Source organism: Numenius arquata, chromosome 6 (genome assembly GCF_964106895.1).
Source record: "Numenius arquata chromosome 6, bNumArq3.hap1.1, whole genome shotgun sequence".
Classification (NCBI taxonomy): domain Eukaryota; kingdom Metazoa; phylum Chordata; class Aves; order Charadriiformes; family Scolopacidae; genus Numenius; species Numenius arquata.
In genome coordinates, this window is record NC_133581.1 from 5,869,371 (window position 1) to 5,890,743 (window position 21,373).

The window sequence follows — 21,373 nt, forward strand, 5'->3', positions numbered from 1 at the left end:
TACAGGATTTGCTTCACCTTAGCTAGAACCTAGCACACTGGGACTGAGCTACACCAATGTGCTGTCTGATCTAGATGTTAATTGAAAAGAAAGGAGCTTCTGCTAACCTGCCCTTGGAGCACAGTTAACTGCATTTTGAGGTAAACTTAATTTACTTCAACTTTTAATGCTTCATGATATCTGAGTTGCTTGATTTTTCTCGTAGGGAAAGAAAGGACAGATGGGCAGCAGTGTCTGGGTTATTAAAACTACAAATTCTACTAAAATAATCTATCTGCAACTGATTCTTTCATTAGTGCATGTCTGTCAAAAATTTCTATGAAGGTTGCAGAATATTCCTTCCTGATTGTGATTCTTAACACAGAAATCTCTGCAAAAGATACGGGAAGTAAGAATGGTGTTTGTGTTTAAAGAGGTTTTTTTTCACTTGAGAAGGATACAGAAGGAGGAAATTAACTTTCAGTCAGTGGCTTGACTCAGAAGCAGAAATCAACATACCCATAATATGTAACACCTGTAGTACTATCTATACACTTTCTGCTCTTCTGTGCAGAAGTATAAAAGACAATAGAGGAAAGTTAGCTGAGGCATTTCTTATGGTGAGGTGTGGAAGGACTAGTCAGTATTCTTTGGAGCACTATCATCTGGAGTGTAGCCCTAGGTAGAGAAGCGTTGCAAAGGAGTAACCTTAAAATGAATTATTTTAGAACACATGCTTTTTTTTCTAATGTAATTAGGGCAATTTCTGAAGTTAACTTAAAACAAAAAGGTTTTCTTGTTTCAGGTAAGTGTCTATACAGACAAGCCTCAGCTTTGGAACTAACTCATTTTCTATGCAAATGACTATTTAAGATCAGGACTTTAATCCATGGAGGTTAATATTCATTATGATTCACAATTAAACACTGCTGGGGGAAATGCTTACTGCTCATTGACGGATCATGCTGTTCCCATTTAGCTGCTGCCTCCTTATATTGCTGACATTTCTAAAGCAAGAGGATTGCATTTAAACTTTGTATAGTAAAATAGTACAGTGACTGCATCTTTCATTTGTTGCCTGTGATAAGGCATCAGCAATGACAAAAAGTGACTGTTTACTAGCTCTGCAATGTTAGTGGAACAACAAACTCCTATAGGGATTGAAAAGCCTCATCCAGTTACTGTAGCACCATCTTGACCAAGTTTTGCTCTGGCACGGGTAATTGTTTGTTTATTTTTTTTAAATCAATACAGAACATGAAAGCTCAGCAGTAGGGAGCTGTATCAATAATCACAACATTAATGCAAGATGTGGGCTTTTTACAGTACTGTACTTATGGCCAGGATTTCTCATTGTGGAGCTCTGAGATTTCTAGAACATTTTCAAGTGTTGTCCTACAATTAGGAATCTCTGAGTATCCCCTGCATGCTAATGAAGTATTATGGAATACTCTAGGGGAGAAGCAAAATACAGTCAGAGCCAAGGAAACATTAGTCACAGGGCCCAACCTACTTAACCTCTTTAATGGCTAACTTGGAAAAAACCCCAAATGTGTATTCATGTTAATTGTGAGGATGAGTAAAGTCGCAGGAAATGATTTAAAATAACTAAAACAGCTGAACCAGTCTCCTGTTTATCTGAATCATGATAGCAAACCACTGTGTGTGTTACAAATACAGCCTGATACAGAGCTGGTATGTACTCATGTATTGTACTTTCAGTCCCCAAGGAAGGAAAACTATCAGGTGCTTGTTAGACACAGGTGATTATATGTGACATCACGCCCAGATGGCTGAAATGAAACTAACTGAGGAAATCAATGTGCAGAATCACTATTGTTTCATTCACGGAAATCTGTAAAGCTAAGAGGGAAAGAACAGTAAGATGGAGATTCTCTGGGGCATTAAATATGTTGGTTAACAATTCTGTAAATGAGGAACAAGAAGTGACAAGATAGTGCTTGAACAGCAATCTCTCCATTCTATAATTCCATGACCTTTAGCAACTAATGTTTAACAGCTAATAATGTCTTTACTTTAAGAATATAAAGGCATGTGACTGATTTGGTAATTTATGAACTCATAAACAAGAAATTCCTGTAGTCTACTCCACTGCTGCAGGCAAACTACTTGGAAACAATTACTCTCCCCTACCTCAAAATGAACTGACCACCACAAGAATGGGTTATTTGGAAGTTTTAATTAAATTCTGCTAAGGGTACTGTGATTTCTTTGGTTGTGGTTTTAACAGTATGAGTGCTCTGGCAACTACACCAACTTGTGGAGTTTCCACCCTTACACCGCAGTGCCATGCTCCTCATAGTTGTGCTGATACAATTATTTGTGAGACAGATCAGGCAATTTTTCATAGTTTTGGGGTTTTTTTCTGTTTTCATTTGGATCCATCTCCAAATGCTGTTTACAGCAAAGCTGCTTTATAACTTGCATTACACCACAACAGCATAACTTTTTTGCAAAAAAGGGGCAGAAGAATTAGAATTTCTATTTTCCCACTTACCCAGCTTTCCTAAGTCATTGTGTCCCTTAGTAATTTAATGGAAGTTTCCTCCTCATACCCAGCTACGTACATGATCAAAGGACTGTCTCTCCCATAAGAACTGTCATCACTGTCAACACTCACAGGAATAAAAAGAATGCAGAACTCCACCCTGTATACTAATCAGGAATGTCAGTTTGTGCTTCAGCAAAAAGGCAGAACCTTGCTTCCTTCCTCTGTGACAGCACATCACTTTATCAGGTTTATAGTATCACTTAATTAATTGGGACAAATGAACAAACAAGTTGGGAACAGGGAGAACAATTGTACCACAATATCCTAATGCTCAATACTTGCAGGAAGAATACTTCAGTAATAAAGGATAAATTTGAAAGTGGTTCTGCAACACAAATTATATTAGAGGTTGTCATCAAATGAAAATACACTTTTAATTATGACCTTCAAAAGCCTAAAATGACTTTTTTTTTTAATTTACCTGACCTTTAACTATTTTCTACCCGTATCATCGCAGGAAAGACAATAGAGATTTCTTCAGAGCTAATGAAGTGTGTTTGTTAGAAAATGGTAATAGGGATTCTGTGGGTGGTAGAATTAACAGCAATATACTGAATGAATCCCATCTGTGATGACTGCTTCTGCCTACACAGATTTTTTCCTGCAGTATCAGTTGTAGTCTTTATTTCTTGTTTTAACCTGTTGTGTTTAGCATGCTTTTGATAATACAAAGAATTGCTGCAATTAAGGGGGAATTCTTTAGGTATGAAGTAGAAACTATTGTGAGATATTTTATATGGAATGCTATATAAACAAGCAAAATGGCAACAAGTAAACTGAATACAACCAGAGCATTATGGGGGGAGAAAGGAGGCTTTAGTAAAATGGATTAGAATGTGAACAGGCATTTGATACAGGACCAAGAATACAGAAAAGGATACCCTTTTTTGGGTCTAAACAAAAGCTTTTCCACTTTTATAATTAACTCCATTATTCTTGAGGATAAATATAGCAGTCTCAAGCTATACTTTTTTGCAGCACTGTTGTTGACTCTTTACTCTTGATGCTTCAGGTATACGTTTTCATTTAATGTACTTGTATAGAAAAATAGCCTTGTTTAAATTGTTTTCCTGACATTACAGTTTTCTCCTTATACTCCATACATACAGGCTGAAAAGAAAATTCTTTTGGTCCCAGTTTGGACCTCAAAACACTTTAAAATAATTAGCAAAAATTTAAATTACGCATTTCTTTCAGTAAGCTAAGGATTAGAGTCATACCAATTTTAACAAAGGATTTGACTCTTGTTTTAGTAAACACCAAGACATAAATACTTTTCAGCATACTTTGATTTAGTTAATTCTTTTGGAGTAATGCAAGGAATCCTGCCAAAAATATTTTTACTTTGCTTTCAACTTATATATTCTTATTAATGCTAACTATCACACCTCTTTTTAAATTAAGGCTATTAATTTAAACATGTATTCAGGCCTGTCTAGAAGGACAAAAACAGAAGGCAAGAAAAATAATTATGTGGAACTTTCACATAGCAATTGGAAGAAAAAGGGAAAAGATTCAAGTTATTTTACTTTGTCCTTTTACAGAACAGAAATACTGGTTTTGAATTTGAGACATAAGTAAGAGACAAACCTTTAAAGTAGCATCTAATCGTCCCCAAGCACATAGGCTATTACTGTGTATACTCCTCCATGATGAACGTATTCCAGTCTTTCAAATCTTCTGAGGTTCAGCTGTATATTGCGACATCCTCTTTGACTAAATCAACCTAGAATAGATTGTAAACACATACCGGTGATACATTTTCTACTGTCACTTTCTCTAGGCCTATCCATCAATGCCCTATCCAGTTCATCTCCCTTTACTGTTGACATTCTGTTTATGCAGCTAAGAATTGCAGTAAACAGTGTTGGAGGATCACAACAGTAAAATAAAAATTATTCAGAAATATGTATCTGGAAGACTAGAAGCCATGGCACTTAGAGGCAAAATCAGCTTGTCTCACTGATGTTCCCAGGACTAGAATACCATTGCTTTACCTGAAAAAGCAATATTTATACAAACAGTTAGAAATGGTGAACCTTAAGCATCAGAAAGGGACAATACAGTATTTTTGTTTATAACATAGAAAAAACATCATTGCAAATGTCTTAGATTACATCTGCTGGTCAGATTATCTGAGTGCATCTTCTCTTCTATAAAAATGCACTTTTAAAAAACTGTCTATGACAGAAAAACTCAGCTTCACAAGAAATTTTATACATCTGTATAGAAGACAGCCATGCTCTGACAATTTTTGGTAAAAAGCAATCACTTAAGGTGTTTATATATATTTTTTAAAAAAATAAAAAAATAAAAAATGTTTCCCATAGAGGTGTATCTTAAATCATAAATATATCCTGTTTCACAACCATAATGGTGTTTTATTTAAACAGATTAAATATTCTGTATCATATTTTTGGAGGAAACTTACCTTGTGTATTCTGATCTCTAAAATCTGTGGTGAGTACACACACCAAAAAAGCTAAAGAATGTTATTTCCAGTAGTGTAGTCTTAATAATGTAGTTGTTTAAATACTATGTATAAACAGACTACTGGGTTTTCTTAAAAAAAATACACATTTAATTTGGTTTATAGTTTTTTTCTGCTTCTATATGTGAGGAGTATTCTGCTTAGAGACATGTTTTCCTCAATTGTAGTAAATAAAGTAGTTGCTCACCTTAAACGAGGAAGTGATGGTTAACAGAAAAGTTGAAGGTTAGCTGCCCTGCGTTTTTGCAGCACGGGGTAAAAACTAATCATGTATTACCAAATTCTGCATTAGAATTTAACTGAGAGAGGAAATATTTGAAATCACTTAATACAGAAATTGTTAAAAACACTTGAGTACTTGACTCCTGAATCGTGGCTGAGATACCTGAGAACAATTTTAGACTTACAGTTACAAATGAAATGGCTGGACTCAATCTTAAATCATGACCCCATCCTTTTTCCCCTCAAACTTTAGCCAAGTGGTACACCCAAAATGAAGTGGCATATAAAAAAAGCAGTAGAGTGAAGGATTAACTTGTTACTCTTTCCCCTCATTAATGTTTCAACTAATAACCCATCATCTAGCTAGTCACAGATACTTCCACTCATCATGGCCATATTGAAAATTTAAGAAAAAAGATGTTTGTAGAGAAACATCCCAGGAGTCAAAATGATTAGAAGCCTAAAGGTACAGCAGAGAGAAGCTCTCCCAGGACATTTAAGGTGGTGATTTTTTCCACCCCTTCGACTATAGTTAATGTTTTCATCGTTATAAATTACAGGGAAGCAGAACAAGATTTTCTGTCTGTGAAATCGATGGCATGTAATGTGTCTTACAGAGCTGTATCTTCTGTAGCTTCAACATCAAAAATTAAAAATACCTATTAGCGTAAGAATTTTATGAGAGTCTATAGCAACACACTCCCGATGAGGCCACAGCATTCTCCAAGTAGGCTCTTTTGCATCATGTGTATTGGATTAAGCATACAATTTATGTTATTGTTTAAAGAAATTACATCTCTAATCCACCAAGTGCAGGGCTGAAACGTGTGACGTATCAGACACTTAAATCCCCAGGAAGTGCACACAGCTATGCTATATACAGCTCCTATGGCTTCACTCCTGCTTTTATTATTATATTCCTTTTCAGAATGATGCACTGAGTGGATTGTGCTATGGAAACTTTAGAACATTAGTCATCTAGTCCAGCATATATTACTTTAGAATATTACAAGGTCGTGAGGAAAAAGTATCTTTCTCCTGTTCACGTGTCTCAAATACTGTATACAAAACAGACATCAAAGTCTTTCCTTTAGGTTATTATTTATAGTTTATCTCTGAACAGGTTTGGTGGGGTTTAAAATGCATTTAAAATGCATTGGCAGTGTATGAATTCAAACATGGCAGCGTATGACTATTGTTCAGTATGAATTCCTTATTGTTGCAGCCTTAGGAGGTCAGCTTGATTCTGTAATAAGAGGTTACTTAAGGCCACAGTAACAAATTAAAATACCTTTCCTTTAAATATACACACTTTAGGCTACCGGCTGTGAAACTCTCCTTGTAATACTTCGGTTTAGTGTTTGTATCATGTGTTACCTACCACTGCAACTGAATGTTAACTGCCTGGCAAGTTAGAAGTACTTCCCTGTCTCAACTTCTAAAATTGCTTACCTACTCGTGGCCAGTTCTTCCTGCATTACAGCAACTGCTAGACGTAGTTTTTGAAAGGAGAATTGTATCCTGTAATAAAGTAATCCACTCATTCATTTAGAAAGGATACATGGATTTTGTTGTTACACACAAAAAACCCCAACGCTCCTACCCATACTCACCTTTTAGAGATTTTATTCTGTCAGTTGTGAGGAAACCCATCCTAACTGCAGCCATCCAGAAGTGCTCTCTAATCTGAGCTAGTCATCCAGGCTCCATCTTTAATCAATAGAGAGATAGGCGCCTTCAAAGCCCGAGAGATGGAGATAGTGGGATGAGTATCTCGGCACAGAATGAATTGCCTGCAGAGCGGCCTCTCTCCCTTCCCTCCCCAGCCCCATTTATCTCCAGCAGGAGCCCAGGTGACTGATGGAGACAACACGCCTAACTTCTAGACTACTGAAGTTCGATAAGATGGATCCCACCCTAAATGTTTGACCTCTGAGACTGTTTCTGGCTATAAATAGTTATTTAAAATAATACCACATGAAAAGAGAAAGTGTTAATTAAAAATAAGCACTTACTTTCCTGTGACACCTCCAAAGCCTGAAAACATTTTCCTATGCTCCAGAAAAGCATCTTAACAAGTTAATGCAAAACTGAAAAATATTTGGATCGGAGAAGGTAGGAAGGCTCATTTTCCTTCTTTTGTCTATGCATAAAAAGAAATAGGAGAGATTCAGAGCTCGTAGTTTTAAAAACTTTAAAAAACATCTACATTTGAAAATCTGGCTAGAAGATACTTAAAAAACATAAATAGGAGTCGGAACTTAGCAGTGTTCCTGAAAATCTCATTAGTCTCCCTGTATCTTTGGGAATCTCTGCTTGTCCTAAGAATAACGTTGTGCACGATCAAATAAGAGGCCTGCCAATTTATTAGCTGCAGTTAATACCCCTTTTTTCAATAAATCTGGGTTAAATACAAAGCATATTTTGATATTTTTTTCTCTATGCACCCGTAAATGTCAAGTATTTTACGAAAACACTAAAAGGCTTGTTTATACATTTCAATCAAATTGAGCTCAATCAAACATGAGCTTAGCACAGATCTCGAAAACTAACCCCACCATAACTAATAAACAGTAATTCTTCAATTTTTTGATGTTTTCAGTTGAATACATGTCTATTAAGCTATAGTGCCTTCAATTTGTAAAGTTAAATAGTATTGCTTTGGTTTTTTTAAGAACTGAGAGAAGCATAAAAGGCATTTGCATATCATGTTTTAATACTGACACCTACAAATAAGCACAAACCCTTTCCTGTAGAGCACCTCTCACAAGGGGAACACATTTGGAAGCAAATAATTTGAGTTCTGTATCTCTGGCTTGATCTGCTTCTGTAACCAAATTCTCTTACCTTATCTTCTTAGGTATTCCCCAAATCACAACCGCTTTCACACAACCTCACTTATCTAAGAGAGGCAACTAACTTGTAGGTATCACTGGCCCCTTTGGCCAAGCGACGTAATTTCTACAAAGTCAGAGCAGTCATTTGGCATGGAAATGGGGAAATTTTCCCCATGGGCAATGGGGAAAAAAAATTCTACGTTATTACACATGACCATCTTCCTGCTCACAGTAACCAAAACATTTGTAGATATCTTAAGTTGGATCAGATTTAAAAATGCCTGCTCTGTTCCTCGACTGATAGAACAGTGGATCCCAAAAAGATTCTTCTGTGGGAGAGGAGAGGTTAATTAATTTACCACAGTGCAGGCAGAGTTTTAAGTCTATGCTTTGTAAAGATCGGTTAATTTTTTTTTCTTTCTGTCCTCATTTCTGTAGGAAAATGGAGATGGGGAGGGTTTTTTCAAGGGAAGCAGAAATAGGAGTAGGAACAGACTTGCATATAGAGAACATACTCTACCTTTTGAAGGTATTTCCTCTTAGTCCAAGGTATCCGGTCTGTCCGGTTGCTGCATCGGCTGAACCTGCATCTGCCAAAAGCAAGGCAAGGTCGGCAAACGTTTATCCTCGGGGCCATTATCCCCCCCAGAGGCGCTGCACGGAGGAGGGCCTGCCTTCCCAGCACCAACCCTCTGCACCATATTCTCCCACTCCTCATTCTGTCAGCGTTCCTGCTGCTGCAACAGAAAAGTAGTAGTGGGGTAATATTTATAATCAGTCACTGAAAATGGGGAGAAGTCAGCTGTAAATTATGCCTGCAAAGAAATTACGTACCATCATTTAAGAATTGCCGGCAAAAAATCTAACCCGGTTAATGAGAAAGACAATATTTTTTAAAGAAGAAGTGTGACAAAAGGTGCACAATTCCCCTGCTGTTAAAATCACAATTGCACCACAAATGGTAAGATCAGTACATTTCGCTGCTATTCTTTTGTTCGCTCAAGTTTGGTATGAATTGGAAAACGATAAACTCCCTTTTTCTTTCTTAAAATACATAACTACGAGCACGTTCTAGCCTGTTTCGTTTCGGGTCAGCCTCGTTACAGGGTTAATACTGTTATTCCTGAGTAGATCTTAAAAGTTCTCTGGTGGGTCAGAAGTATCATAGTCTTACCTATTTCCAAAGCTGTGTGTACGAGGTAGAATCACAGTTTACACGAAAATGTGTGTGACAATAGTGTTTCACCAGCAAGTAGCGCTCCAAATACTTGCAAAATAATTTTAAAGTGACAAAGCCTTATCTTGTGATGCTAATAGCTCTTTCTTATAGGACCAATTTATTATAAGAAGCTTTGACCTATCACAAAGCTGACACCAGAGCCTGCAAATACACTAAGATACGCAATGAAATCTTAGTCATGTGTATATTAAGGTAATTTACACAATTATCTGGTATAGAATCTTACATTAATAGCTTACGTTTAACATAAAAGCTCGTATTTGAGATTAAGATGCTATTATCACTTACCCTCCAAGACTTACACAAACGGTATCTAAGCTCCTCTCAAAAACTACCCGAGTTTTCACTCCCAGCTGAGATCTGTCACGGTGTTCCACAAATAAAAGCTAAAAGACTGGAAACCAGCCATTTCCAGAAAGAGTTGAAGCGTCGAGTGGGTCCATATATTTTGTAGCTTGGGATTTAAGACTCCCAGCAATATGAGATTTGTCTACATCCCATGTGTTGCAGCACTAACATATGGTGATGTTTTGACTTCTAGTCGAGCTTGGCTTCTTCCAAGCTGTTAACTTTCATCTTGCTGTTGGTAGCTCTACAGAATGAAGAAATTAAACCTTACTTTCATACAGGAGACCAAATCTAGGAGTCTGACGTCAGGGCCCATGGACAGAAACACCTCTCCTGCTGTTAAGGGGAGTTTTGTACATCAGGTTTCACAAGTAACCCACGGGTGAAGGGACAGTACAATCAGGGTGACGCTAGAGGTGACGAAGAGCGGCCCCGCACCGAGCCGCGTTTCCCTGCTCCCAGCCGAGCTGTCGGGAAGCCCCCGCCCCTGCCTACCAGCGGTGGGGTGACACCGTGCCGCGCCCCTCTGCCCGCGGGAGACCGACATCCCACGCGTTAAACCCCCCCCCCCCCAGCTCCCCGCAACCCCGCAGGGTCACGCCGCGCCTCGCCCCACCGCCACCGCATTCCCCGCATTCCGGGGACGGAAAGCGCCCGGGGGCCGCTCCCCCGGGGAAGTCCGCCCGGAGGAAGCAGCGCCCGCCGGGGGGTCGGCCCGGCCCGGGGGAGGAGGAGGAGGCGGCCAGGCCTGGAGCGGTGCCCACACGAAACACGGTGGGAGAGCGAGGAAAACCAGCCCCGGGACGAGAGCGAGAAGGGGACACGGGTCCCGGCCCCCCGCGGTCACGTGCGACACCCAAGCGCGCGCCCGGGCCGCGCGCGCACCCGCCCGCGCCTCCCGCCAGCGCCCCGCCCCCGGCCTTTCCCGCCTCGGCCAATGAGGGCGCGGCGGCGGTTAACCCCTGGCTGGGCGGCGCGGCGCGGGCGGAGCGGAGCAGGAAGCGCTGAGGGAAGGCAGGGAGGCCGCCGCCGCGCTGAGGAGGAGGAGGGGGGTTGGGAGCCTGGCCGCCGTCGCCGCCGCCTTCGCCTCTTCCTTCCGCCCGCTGCGGGGAGCGAGGCGCGCGGGAGGCACCTGTCACAGCCGCCAGGGCGAGCGCGGCGTCCTCCGCGGTGAGAGGCGGCGGCGGCGGCGGCAGCAGGAGAGGCCCGGCACGGCACGGCGGCTGCTTCGGCGGGGCTGGCTGGGGGACGGCTGCGGAGATGATGCCGGTGAGTGGGAAGGGGTTGATTTCGCGTCGTCGCCTTCCTGGCCTGACGCCGCTCTGCCGGGCGGTGGGACGGCTTGCCTTTCCCTGCGGGGCCGGCGGCGGCGGATGGAGTGCGCGGCGGGGCCGTCACCCCCCGCCTGTGCGCCGGCCGGCCGGGGCAGAGGGCGACGGTGCTGCGGAGACGCCGTCGGGCTCCCTGCCGGGGGTGGGGCCGCCGGTCACCGCCGTCCCTGGCTCCTATGATTGGGGGTACACGACCTACTCCCGTTCCTCCCCTCAGCGAGGGGCTGCCGCCCCCCCCGCCCGCCCAGCCGCTCTCGGCGTTGCACCGGCCGTGACAGCTCGAGGGCCGCGTCCCCCCGGGCTCTGCCCTCGCGTCCGCCTGACGGGGCTCCTTCCCCGCCTCCCGCGCCCGCGGCGGTTTCGGCGGGGGGCAGCGGGGAGCGCAGGTTTCGCCGTCCGGGTATCGGTCGGTGCCGGCCGCCCAGGCCCGGTGTGTGTGTGTGGGGGGGGGGGTTGGGTTTTCTGTGTGAGTGGGTGTGCGTGGGGGGGAGGTATGTTTGTTTGTTTGTTTGTTTATTTGGGGTTTTTTTTTCCTTCCAAACACCCCATTTTTCGCCTCCCGGAGCGCGGGGAAGGGTTAAGCGGTCCCGGGGCAGGCGGCTCCGGCCCTTGGGCCGCTTTTCGGGCGAGCTCAGGCGGCAGCTTCACCTCAGCCCCGCCGCCTCGGAGGGAAAGGCGGTCTTCTCCCTCCTCGGTTTCTGCCACCTCCTTTGTGAAACCGTCGCGTATTTATCAAAGAGAAAACCTTTCGTTTCCCTGCAAGCAACCTTGATTGTCTCCTGTGACAGAATCTCTCTCCGTTTCCTGCCCCTCTCTTTCCCTCCCCCTTTGGCTGGTGCAGTGGTCAGAAGAGAGTTGTTCTTGATGACTGTTCCTTTTATGACAGGATCCTCTCGAGACTGAGTAATAAACAATTACATTCTCTTTGTTGATTTCTTTTCGAAGTCTGTTTGATCTCAAATGTGGGTTTATGAGATACTCCCTTATATGGAGCATCTCCCCTGTTTTCTCTAATTCCAACAGAAACGAGCTTTTTATTTACAGTTCCTCTGCAGTGTTTGCAAGCGAAGGACTGCAGCAGAATGCTTTTCCAATATTAAAGACATCTTTTGCAAAAATTTCATCGCTCTAACTTTGTTTCGTGACTGAGAGGAGGAAATAAATAGCTCAAGCTGTTTGTAAAATTTCAGATTGAAGAGTACAGGTAGTGTTTAAAAAACAGGTATTGTGACTGGCTTTTTAATATGACGGGCTTTTTAACTTCCAACTGCTGGGTACCAAAATATTCAGGATTTCAGTGGACTGGGCACACTAGAAATCAGCAATAAAGTTCATTGAGTTACAGGCTTGTTCCATAAGCGTCTGGATGTTAGCTTGTAAAAACAAAACCAAGGTGACTGTCAGCTTTTACAGCTTCCATCGCAACTTGGGTTATGCTTTACGTTCATAAAATTCTTATTGAAAACCTACCATGCCAATGACAGCCTAAGTCAGAACAAATTAGCATGCCATTACTAACCTGTGTGTGGGTTTCAGGCTAATATCATAACTTCTGTAGTGCAGTGATTGACTTCTCATAAAAAGTTTGGGTTGTTTTTGTTTTTTGTTTAACATATTTGAGTGTTTCTGCCAGTGTCTCATGTTACCTTCATGGTTGTTGAAATGTAGCAGTTGTTTGTCCTTATTGGAAGATGTTCTAAGATTCAGAGGTTTTGTTATGTTTTTGAAAGATACTTCAAAGCATTTTTAATACTGAGGGCTGAATTTTAATAAAAACATATTACCTTGCTACAATGATGGTAATGTTGCAGATTAGAGCTTACTGAGTCTGAATGCTAAAATAATAAGTATTTTACTTTTCTGAAGAGCTTTTAGATGCTGTTATGGACAGTCTGTCATAAGGTAGACCGGAATATTTATATTTAAATGGACACTGTGACAGCACCTTTAGTCTTCTATTTTTTTATCCTAGCTCTTTGATTTCTGGACTGCAAGGATGAAAAAAACCCAGCCCCATTTACTGGAATAATCAACTACAGTATCAAAACAATGGTAACATATGGCAGTAGAACTGGCCCAAATATTTTGGGCTTTTTTTACTTGAGCTTTTGTATTCTGAAAAGGAAAAAGATAGTGATGTAACTTGTTAGGTAAGGTAATTCCTTGAATTCGTATTTATTAGAAGCGTTTTTCTTCCCTGATCCTGGGTGTTCTGTGGTTTTGTTGCCTTTTTTTTTTATAATTAACAAAAGTATATAATAGCAAGGGGAGGTACTTTAATACTACTAGACTTCAACTGTTGTAGCAAATGTGTATCACTACAGTTTTGTGTTAACAAATTAAAATGAAATATTATTAAACTTTCCTAGTTTCTTATGATTTGCATATATTGGATTTGAAGTAATTGATTGAGGCCATTTTTCAGTTGGTAATTTTTTTTTTTTTTTTACATTCCATACAACCATTTTTAAGAATGAAGTTATATCTGAAGCACAGAAAGTGGAATGATCTGTTTTCTTCTCTTCCTGTGTTTTGGTGGTGGTGATTATTTTTTTTTTCTCCACGTGGAGAACAGGGTTACTTCTGAGAGGTTTTCATCAGTTACGATTTCTTTTGTGACCAGGATACCTCCTCCTCTGTTCTTTTGCGTCCTTTCCATATAAGTTCATATTCAAGAAGTTACAATGATGTGGACTGCGCTTTTCTCACCCATTGTTTTTTGCTTTGCTGACGAGGCACATCCGTCATAAACTCTTTCATTGCCTTCAGGACATAAGGGCTATGTGTATGAGGAGCTTGTGATGCTCACGGAGCATCACCTCTGCTAAGGAACTTACTAAAAGAGCTGCTATAAGTAAGCCTTGAGTTATAATGAAGGTTTTTTTCACAGAAAAAAAAAAAAAGGTTAGTATTTATTGCATTCTTAAAATAAAATGTGCAAACCCAGAACTATGTGATACCTTTCAAACAGGAAATCTTTTGAGTTAAAACAGCCACGGTTGTATTTTAGTTACAAAAATATTGTGTGTGTAGCTCCTCTTTCAGCCATATAATCTATAACTTGTTTGGAGGAGACTTCCCCCCTCCCTTTTCTTTTCTTTTCTTTTCTCTTCTTTTCTTTTCTTTGGGTTTGTGTTTGGTTTGGTTTTTTTTTTTTTGGTGGGACTTTAGATTTTGGTTTTGGAAGAGTGTTGGAAATTTTTCCTTAAAGAATGCAATTAATGCTTTTTCTTCTTGCATGGTAGTTCCAAAATTGCCTCTGCTGGCAAGTATTAGCCATATTCCTTGAGCATAGGGTGCAGGCAAGAAAAGGCCACTTAGGAGGAGCACTGTGTTCCTACTTAAGAAGAGTTACGGTGGAAGAAGGAACTGCAACAGTTGAGAAGTATATAACACTTCCTATTTCTTACCTGAGTTTTGGATATCATTCTTTTACAGCTTATGTGAGGTAACGTATCGTGCCAAAGGCACAGAAGTATGCTGAGTCTGTACACCGTCAGTGAGGTGATAGGAGAGGCGATGGTGGATGCTGTGTAAGAAATTGCGATGGACTGAATCCGTTAGGTGGAATAGTATTGAGTATTCACCTAGCACCTAGTGCTGCAGGACTTTAACTTAATTGGGAGAAATTACTATCAGGTTGCAGCCAGCGTTCACATTTTTGAACACATCTAGGAGAAACCTTGTGGGACTTTGTGTGAAGCTTAGAGTCAAAGACTTGTTGGATGCTTCTGTTTTTATGTGTGGGATCGGGTGGTTGTGTTTGTTTTGATAGAAGGGAGAGTGAAAAATCTGGACAGTGTTTAGTGTCCAGTGTTTAGTGTCCTTTTTCTTTGTCTAGTTAATTCTGTGCGATGCTAACTTTTCTCCAAAGATGACCATGACCGATACTTATTTTATGTTGGACTAGACAATATACAAGCGGATCTTGAGTATTACAGTTTTCATTAATATCTTAATTGCTACATATGTGCCTATGAAGACATATAACATGGCTCATAAAACACAAACCAAAGATGGGTATCTGCAGTAGTACTTTTGAATTAAGCTATCTTCCAGGTGAATCTAGAGAAAGAGTGGGGTTTTTTTTGGGTTTTTTTTGTTTGGTTGTGGTGATGGTTTTTGGTTTTTTTTTCAAATGAGTAGATGTTTGTCACGTATTCAGTCTAAAACCTTTCCCCAAAAGTCCAAAGTGGGCATTGCTTATTCCTAATTGAAAACTAAAATATTTTCAAATCAGCGTACATTGTTTTCTCCCTTAGGAAGGTCACTACTAATACAATTCTATGTTGTAGGAGTCTGAAGGAAGATGTGTCGCTTTAATACACTTAAATTAATATTAGGAATTTTCAGTGATGTTGAGATAAAATACATTGCATTTAATTCAGAGCTGTATAGTTATCTGCAATACTAATATCATCCTTGTTTGCTGAGTAAATCTGAACTGACTGTGGAGAATAATTTGCAAGCTTATCAGCCATTAATAATGGAGTTATTTATTTCAACAAAGCTTAAAGGCCATTTCATGTTTTTTTGGATCATGTCACTGTTTTTTTTAGGATGACAGAATATGGCCTATTTTGTGGTAAAAGTAAGTTCATCAGCTTCACCATGTCAACAAAAAGTACGATTCATAGGCTACTCTGATAATAGAATATTTAAATATATTTAATAAATGCATCTGGATTCTAATGGAACACATGAGAAAATTTTGAGGGAAAGGATGCTCCATTAGTTTCTCTTTAATAAATTATTGTACATGAGATTATTGCCCATTGCAGACTTTAGAGAGAATAGGTATTTATTTGACAAGAAAATTCCATTCCACCAGATCGGGTTATGTTAATCTAACAAATCCAAGTTTGATGTGAAATATATAATTTAAAAAAATTAAAATCTAGCTTATTCTTTTATTTATATTAAGGTCACAGACAGCTGTGAAACAGCCTGTGTTATTCTAAGAGCTGTCTGTACATAGAATAAAGACAGTGCCTTTTTTGAAGAATATGCAGTTTAATGCTTGGTAGCGTAATCAAAGCTTACGTTTATTATCCTTTTAAACATTTAGGGATTTTTAGATCTAGTTTTTTTTGTCCTTATAAGCTGGAGGCACCTTCAAAAATAAAAAATAACTGTTGAAAATGGAGGTTTGAAGAAGCAAACAAATTATTGCCTAATTGGGGGGGTAGAAGGAAGATGTCTTGCTCCCTTTCCATCATGACTCACTGTTGGAATTTACAAGTCTTATGTGTTTGTCTAAATTAAAAGCTTAGTATTACCATACATTAATTACTAGCGCAGGATAGCTCAAAATACTTCAACTGGAGCTGAATATGCTGGTCTGGGATATAGGAGATTCATTCTTGGGCTTGTGTCAGACCCCAGCAAAGTGAGACAATTTTTTTTTCTTCTTTGAAAAATGGTATTACTAGGTGATTTCAAATATCTTTCTTCATTTGTGGACAGCTTTTCCATCAGTCTTGAATCCTGTGTCTCCCTGATTCTTAAACTATAAGACTTTTATAAGTAAATAAATATCATAAAATACTAATTTAAACATTTCAGGTTGGTACATTTTTCTGGTAGTTTGGAAATCCGTCAGTAGAATCAATTAAACTTGGAAGCATGGAATAATCTCTAATGTGTTAGGCAGTATATCCATGGAATGTACTCAATGTTTTGAGGTTCTGAGAACAATTTTTTTATGACAGACAATAATAGAATTATATTGTGCAATAATAGACACCATCCTTCAGAGTAGACTTGTGTGTCAAAAGCAACAGTGCTACCAAGAAGACAAAGTATAAATTCTATAATAACTCAAAGGACAAGCGAGAACCTGAAATGCTCAGTTGAGGAAAAGAATTGTTTTGAACATAAACTTTCAGTCCCTTTTCCCAGATTTTAAGTCACTTTGTTTTCTTAAAATCTTGCTTAGAAGTAAGTACACGTGATGGTCCTTGGATGGGAGGGTGCAGGTTTATCATTGTGGTGCAGTAGGATGTTGGAGCAACTGAATTCCTTTCGGGGCTGAGGTTTTACAATAGGGATGAGGTGGGTAAACCATTTCCTGTGGTGGGTGGAAGAGGCTGTTTCCTCTTCCTTCCTGCTCATTCCCACCATTTGCTTTGAATGGACTGTGCTGCTTGGCTCAGCAAACTCAACCAGGTCACTAAAAATGGGGGGAAAAAAAAAATGCACAGGAGGGAGCAGATCACTTGGCTGAGATTCGTGATATAGAAGTGGAATCTTTCCCTTTCAGTATTTTTATTTATTCAGTTTAGCTTACTGCGGAGCTGTACCACAGGCCACATACTTTGAATTTTGTTCTCTGGCTATTTCGCCAGTGAGTAGAACAGTGAAATGGAACTAAAGATCTCTGCAGTGCAGTAACGTTGTTGCTTCAGAGATAAGTTATGGTTTCACCAGTTTTCACATCTTTATTGGGTATCCAGTAACGCTTTATATTTTCCCAGAAACAGGAGCAAGTAAGGGATATGTAAAATGTGTGGTCTTTGAGGAAATCTTGAGAACAAATATAAAGTTGGAACCAAAAAAAGGAAAAACAATAAAATTTAGGTGGCGGTTACTAGTCAGCTGTCATTTTTTTCCCCCACTCTGCAGTATTGCATTCTTCCTGGCTTTTGCCTATTATTTTATTATTCTCTAAGATTCATAATGTAATTTAGCCTAGTTCTTCAATAGTGGAAGTACAAATAAGACGGTTTTTAGTTTTCAATTCATTGCTTTGCTTAGCTGCAGAATCCTGTTTATGTGCGAGGAGACTGTAGCTATAAAACTAAATTTTTATTTAAGGAATTCCAACTCAGCAGTAAACATTCTAATCTAAACTTGCATATGCTGCAGACTCTCTGTTTCACCTTATGTCTGCTTTAAGTTTGACAAAAGGATTTCAGCTTTCGCATGACCAAACTACTGTTTATAAGTTGAGAATGGGGGAAACTGAGGCTTCAGTTTTGTGTAGGTGAAGGCGATGTAGCTGCAGGGGCTGCTTTAATCCTGCCTCCTCTCTCGTATTGTCTCTGGTATTTACCTGATTCTGTGCTGAGCTGTCTCAGTATGCGAACTCAGCAGGAAGTTGTTAACTTGTTTGCTTTATTTATTTTTTTTTTTCTTTTTCCCAGGGTACTTTTCTGCCAGCTGAGCACACTGAAACCAACTCGGTGCAGGGTCAGATAAGCCCTGGAACCAGCACGAGAAAGGGCAGAAATGTGTAGATTGCAGGAAGAATGTAATCAGTGTTATTGGTTTAGGTTGTTGGAATTTTTCAGCCTGAAGCAGCTCCATGGTGGTGAATGAATATGGTTAGATATATCTCGATGATATGTAATTCATGTCCCAAGTGGCAAAGAAGAGTAACTTCCCTGCTCTCTGAAATCAAAACAAGAAGACAGTGCAGAGCAAAGGTCTCTGCCAGGCTCATCTGGGAGAATTTATCCCATCCCACATCCCATGGGTTGACCCCACTCACCTAAGCACAGTGCATTGACTAGCATCTGAATTAATTCTGTTCTCTGCTCTCCTGGGAGCCAATTCTTGACACTTTGAGACCAGCAAACCTCGCTTTCCTGAAAACCAGAATGTAGTAGGTCCAGACCTACTAAGGTGAATAGCTGAGAATTGTTAAGAGTTACAGTATAGGGTGAAAAAGCAGTAGACAGGGCTACATTATTAATACGTGGAGAAAAGTATTGCCTGCGTTGCTTCCTGATGTTTAAAGGGAAAGAAATAGGGCGGCATGAGACTAGCAAAGTTTACCATAGCCGTTAAGTACAGGTTTACCTGCATATAAATATTTTTTTTTAATTTCTCAAAGAAGCTGGGTTGAGTTTAGAATAACAGGTACAGTTTATGTTGTTGAGGAGACATACTTTGAATGCATGTTTGCATGAGAAAATCCTTTTCTAATCCTGTTTCCTAATGCAATTTGTCTAATTTATGATTCAAGACAGTGCTGCACCTGTTGGCATTTTTACTCCTGTTCTGAAGGGGATACTTTAAACATACTTATGGTACTTTCAGCGTAGTTCAACCTCTTTTTTTTCTACCTTTATTTACTACTTTAAAAAGAAAACAACCACCAAATCAGGCTTCAGAGCGTGTGTCTGCCTATCTTTTAAAATCTTAACTAGTGTGTTAGTCAAAACCTAACCTGAATCTATCCCATCTAGCCAAAGATAGGGGCTTTGAAATTACTTAAATTCAAAACTTTATAATATGTCTTTAATAAATGTTACTAATATGTGAATCGTTTCCTTTGAAAAGATATGCAAGGAGAGGATATTTACACATTGTTATGGTATAATTGATGTCTGTAAAATGGTTGGCAGGCTGTTAGCATTTTGCAGAGAGAAGAATGTGATAGAGCATGTACTGTGTGCTGATGTGGGTAGCACAGGAAACTAGTATCTCTAGTAAGTTTAAACAGTTCAACTAGCGATTACTTGCCTGAAACTGTAAGTTCCCCACTGACAGCTTAGCTAACTTATTATTTGGGCATCCGAGAAAGTACATCTGCGAACCAACAGCCATTTCTTACAAATCCTGTGAGATAATTTTTATAGCACATGAGTATGTTTGATACTTAGCTTAGTCAAATATAATTTAGAAATAGTCAAACAGGGTTCTTGGTGTTAAAGTTGCTATTTAGATACATCAACAAAAGAAGCGGTTAGATTTTCCTGCTGTGTATTTTAAATAAGCGAATTCTTGGAATTGAAATTTTGGATGATTCTGCAGGCTAACAAATGGGTTAATTACTGTTCAGGCTCCAAACAATTGGACTGTGTGTACACTTTGGGAGATTATTGAATTCTTGAAACAGTGTCTTATAAAAATAAACTTTGAAAGTCATCTCTGTATGCAGCTTCATCTCTGCATGCAGCTCTGAATGTCTCAGCGTGCCTGATGCTTAATTTCCTTACGTACTGCTTTATTGTCCCAAGTTATCTAGATTTCAGAAAATTTTAGCTGCAGGTCTGAGTCATGTAGTTCTGATAGTGGAAAAAAGATCTGTAATGGTTGACCTCCTTTACACTTCTAAATCACGTCAGGATCAATGCAATTATTTTAAAACCATAGCACATGGGTTGGTGTCTTTTCTAGCTCGTGTCACTTAAAAATCTTTTCAGTCCTTTTTCTGACGAGCTTCTTGGTGTGCTAACACCGCAGTGTATTTACTATTTTATTGTCATTTATCACCACTTCAGCAAGAGCTTGTTGGATATGGGAATATGCTATAAAAACCCAAGTTTTACATTGAAACAAATCAGTTTCAAGTCTGTTGCTGGCAAATTCCTGACTGCAGGGCTGTATTTTCCTCCTTTTTTGCCCACCCCCCCCCAGATGGTGGAGAGCAGTAGTATTTGGTTTTGTATCACTGATAGGAGGTAAAGTGGTGAAGGAGGTTTAAATCAGTTCAAACTCTGAATTATAAACCGCTCTGTTTCCCCCAGTGTGATTTTCGGAGTCCAACTCAAATACTTATGTTGGAATACCTTAATTTATGTTGCTCATTTTTAGCTAAACAACTAGAGAACTTCTGTATTTTATTTACTTTCCCATTTACCAACCTTTAGACTACTTTGATACTCTTTTTATAGTGGATTTTTGTATTTATGGTAGAAAATTATGGCCTGAAAAAACACTTTAAGGGACATAAACGGTACACTAAATCAGAGGATTTACTATACACTGTTTCTAATACAGTATTTTTGTGTTTCTGAGTGTTTTGTAGCATTCAACCTAGCAAATCTTTGTGATTTGAATCTTCGGTGCATTAGTGGATTACCCCCATTTAGTGCTGCTCCCTTCCCCCAGTCATCTAAAGGTACCAAATCCTGCTCAGATTGCGCTCTGAGCTCTGAAGAACTGAGAAGCCTTGGCACAAAATTACAAGTCAGCTTGATCTGGAGTGTGCATGTACTTGCTTGTATCTTTCAGAAGCGGGGAAAAGCTTTTGGTCAGCTTTTTCTTATTATCTCACAAATGATACAGAAATTTTTCAAGCAGTGAGGTCTCAACAGCCTCTTTCCTTCCAGTGCTCAGGGATGAGAGTGTTCTGATTGTGCCTGAGTTTCTTTATCAACTTTTTGCCTTCCGTTCAGTCATCCTCCTTGTCCTGTTAAGTACTGCAGTTTTCTTGGGAGAAAAGATGTCTTCAAAATATGTGAAAGAATGCAAAAATGTGAATGTTCTCATGTAGCTATATATGTTTTTATATATTAGTTTATATATTAGTTCCAGTAGTCATACTGGAGTAAACAGTCTGATATGCTGGGGACTCAGGGATGCTTCTGTGCTCCTAACATCATTTGGAGAGCAGTTGATAAA

The 21,373-nt window shown here is 39.7% G+C and overlaps 1 protein-coding gene across 3 annotated transcripts in view; it reads left to right on the forward strand.

The window, feature by feature from the left end:
• The first annotated feature begins 10,671 nt into the window (after window positions 1-10,671).
• Window positions 10,672-21,373, forward strand: part of PPP1R13B (protein phosphatase 1 regulatory subunit 13B) — a 69,937-nt gene continuing 59,235 nt past the window's right edge. For 2 of the 3 annotated variants that reach the window (XM_074149092.1, XM_074149093.1), the window contains exon 1: window positions 10,681-10,958. In XM_074149092.1, the coding sequence (XP_074005193.1) occupies window positions 10,950-10,958 (9 nt within the window). In that variant the 5' untranslated portion in view covers window positions 10,681-10,949. Of the gene's footprint in view, window positions 10,959-21,373 lie in introns of all 3 variants that reach the window. The other variant, XM_074149091.1, reaches the window with a different exon arrangement.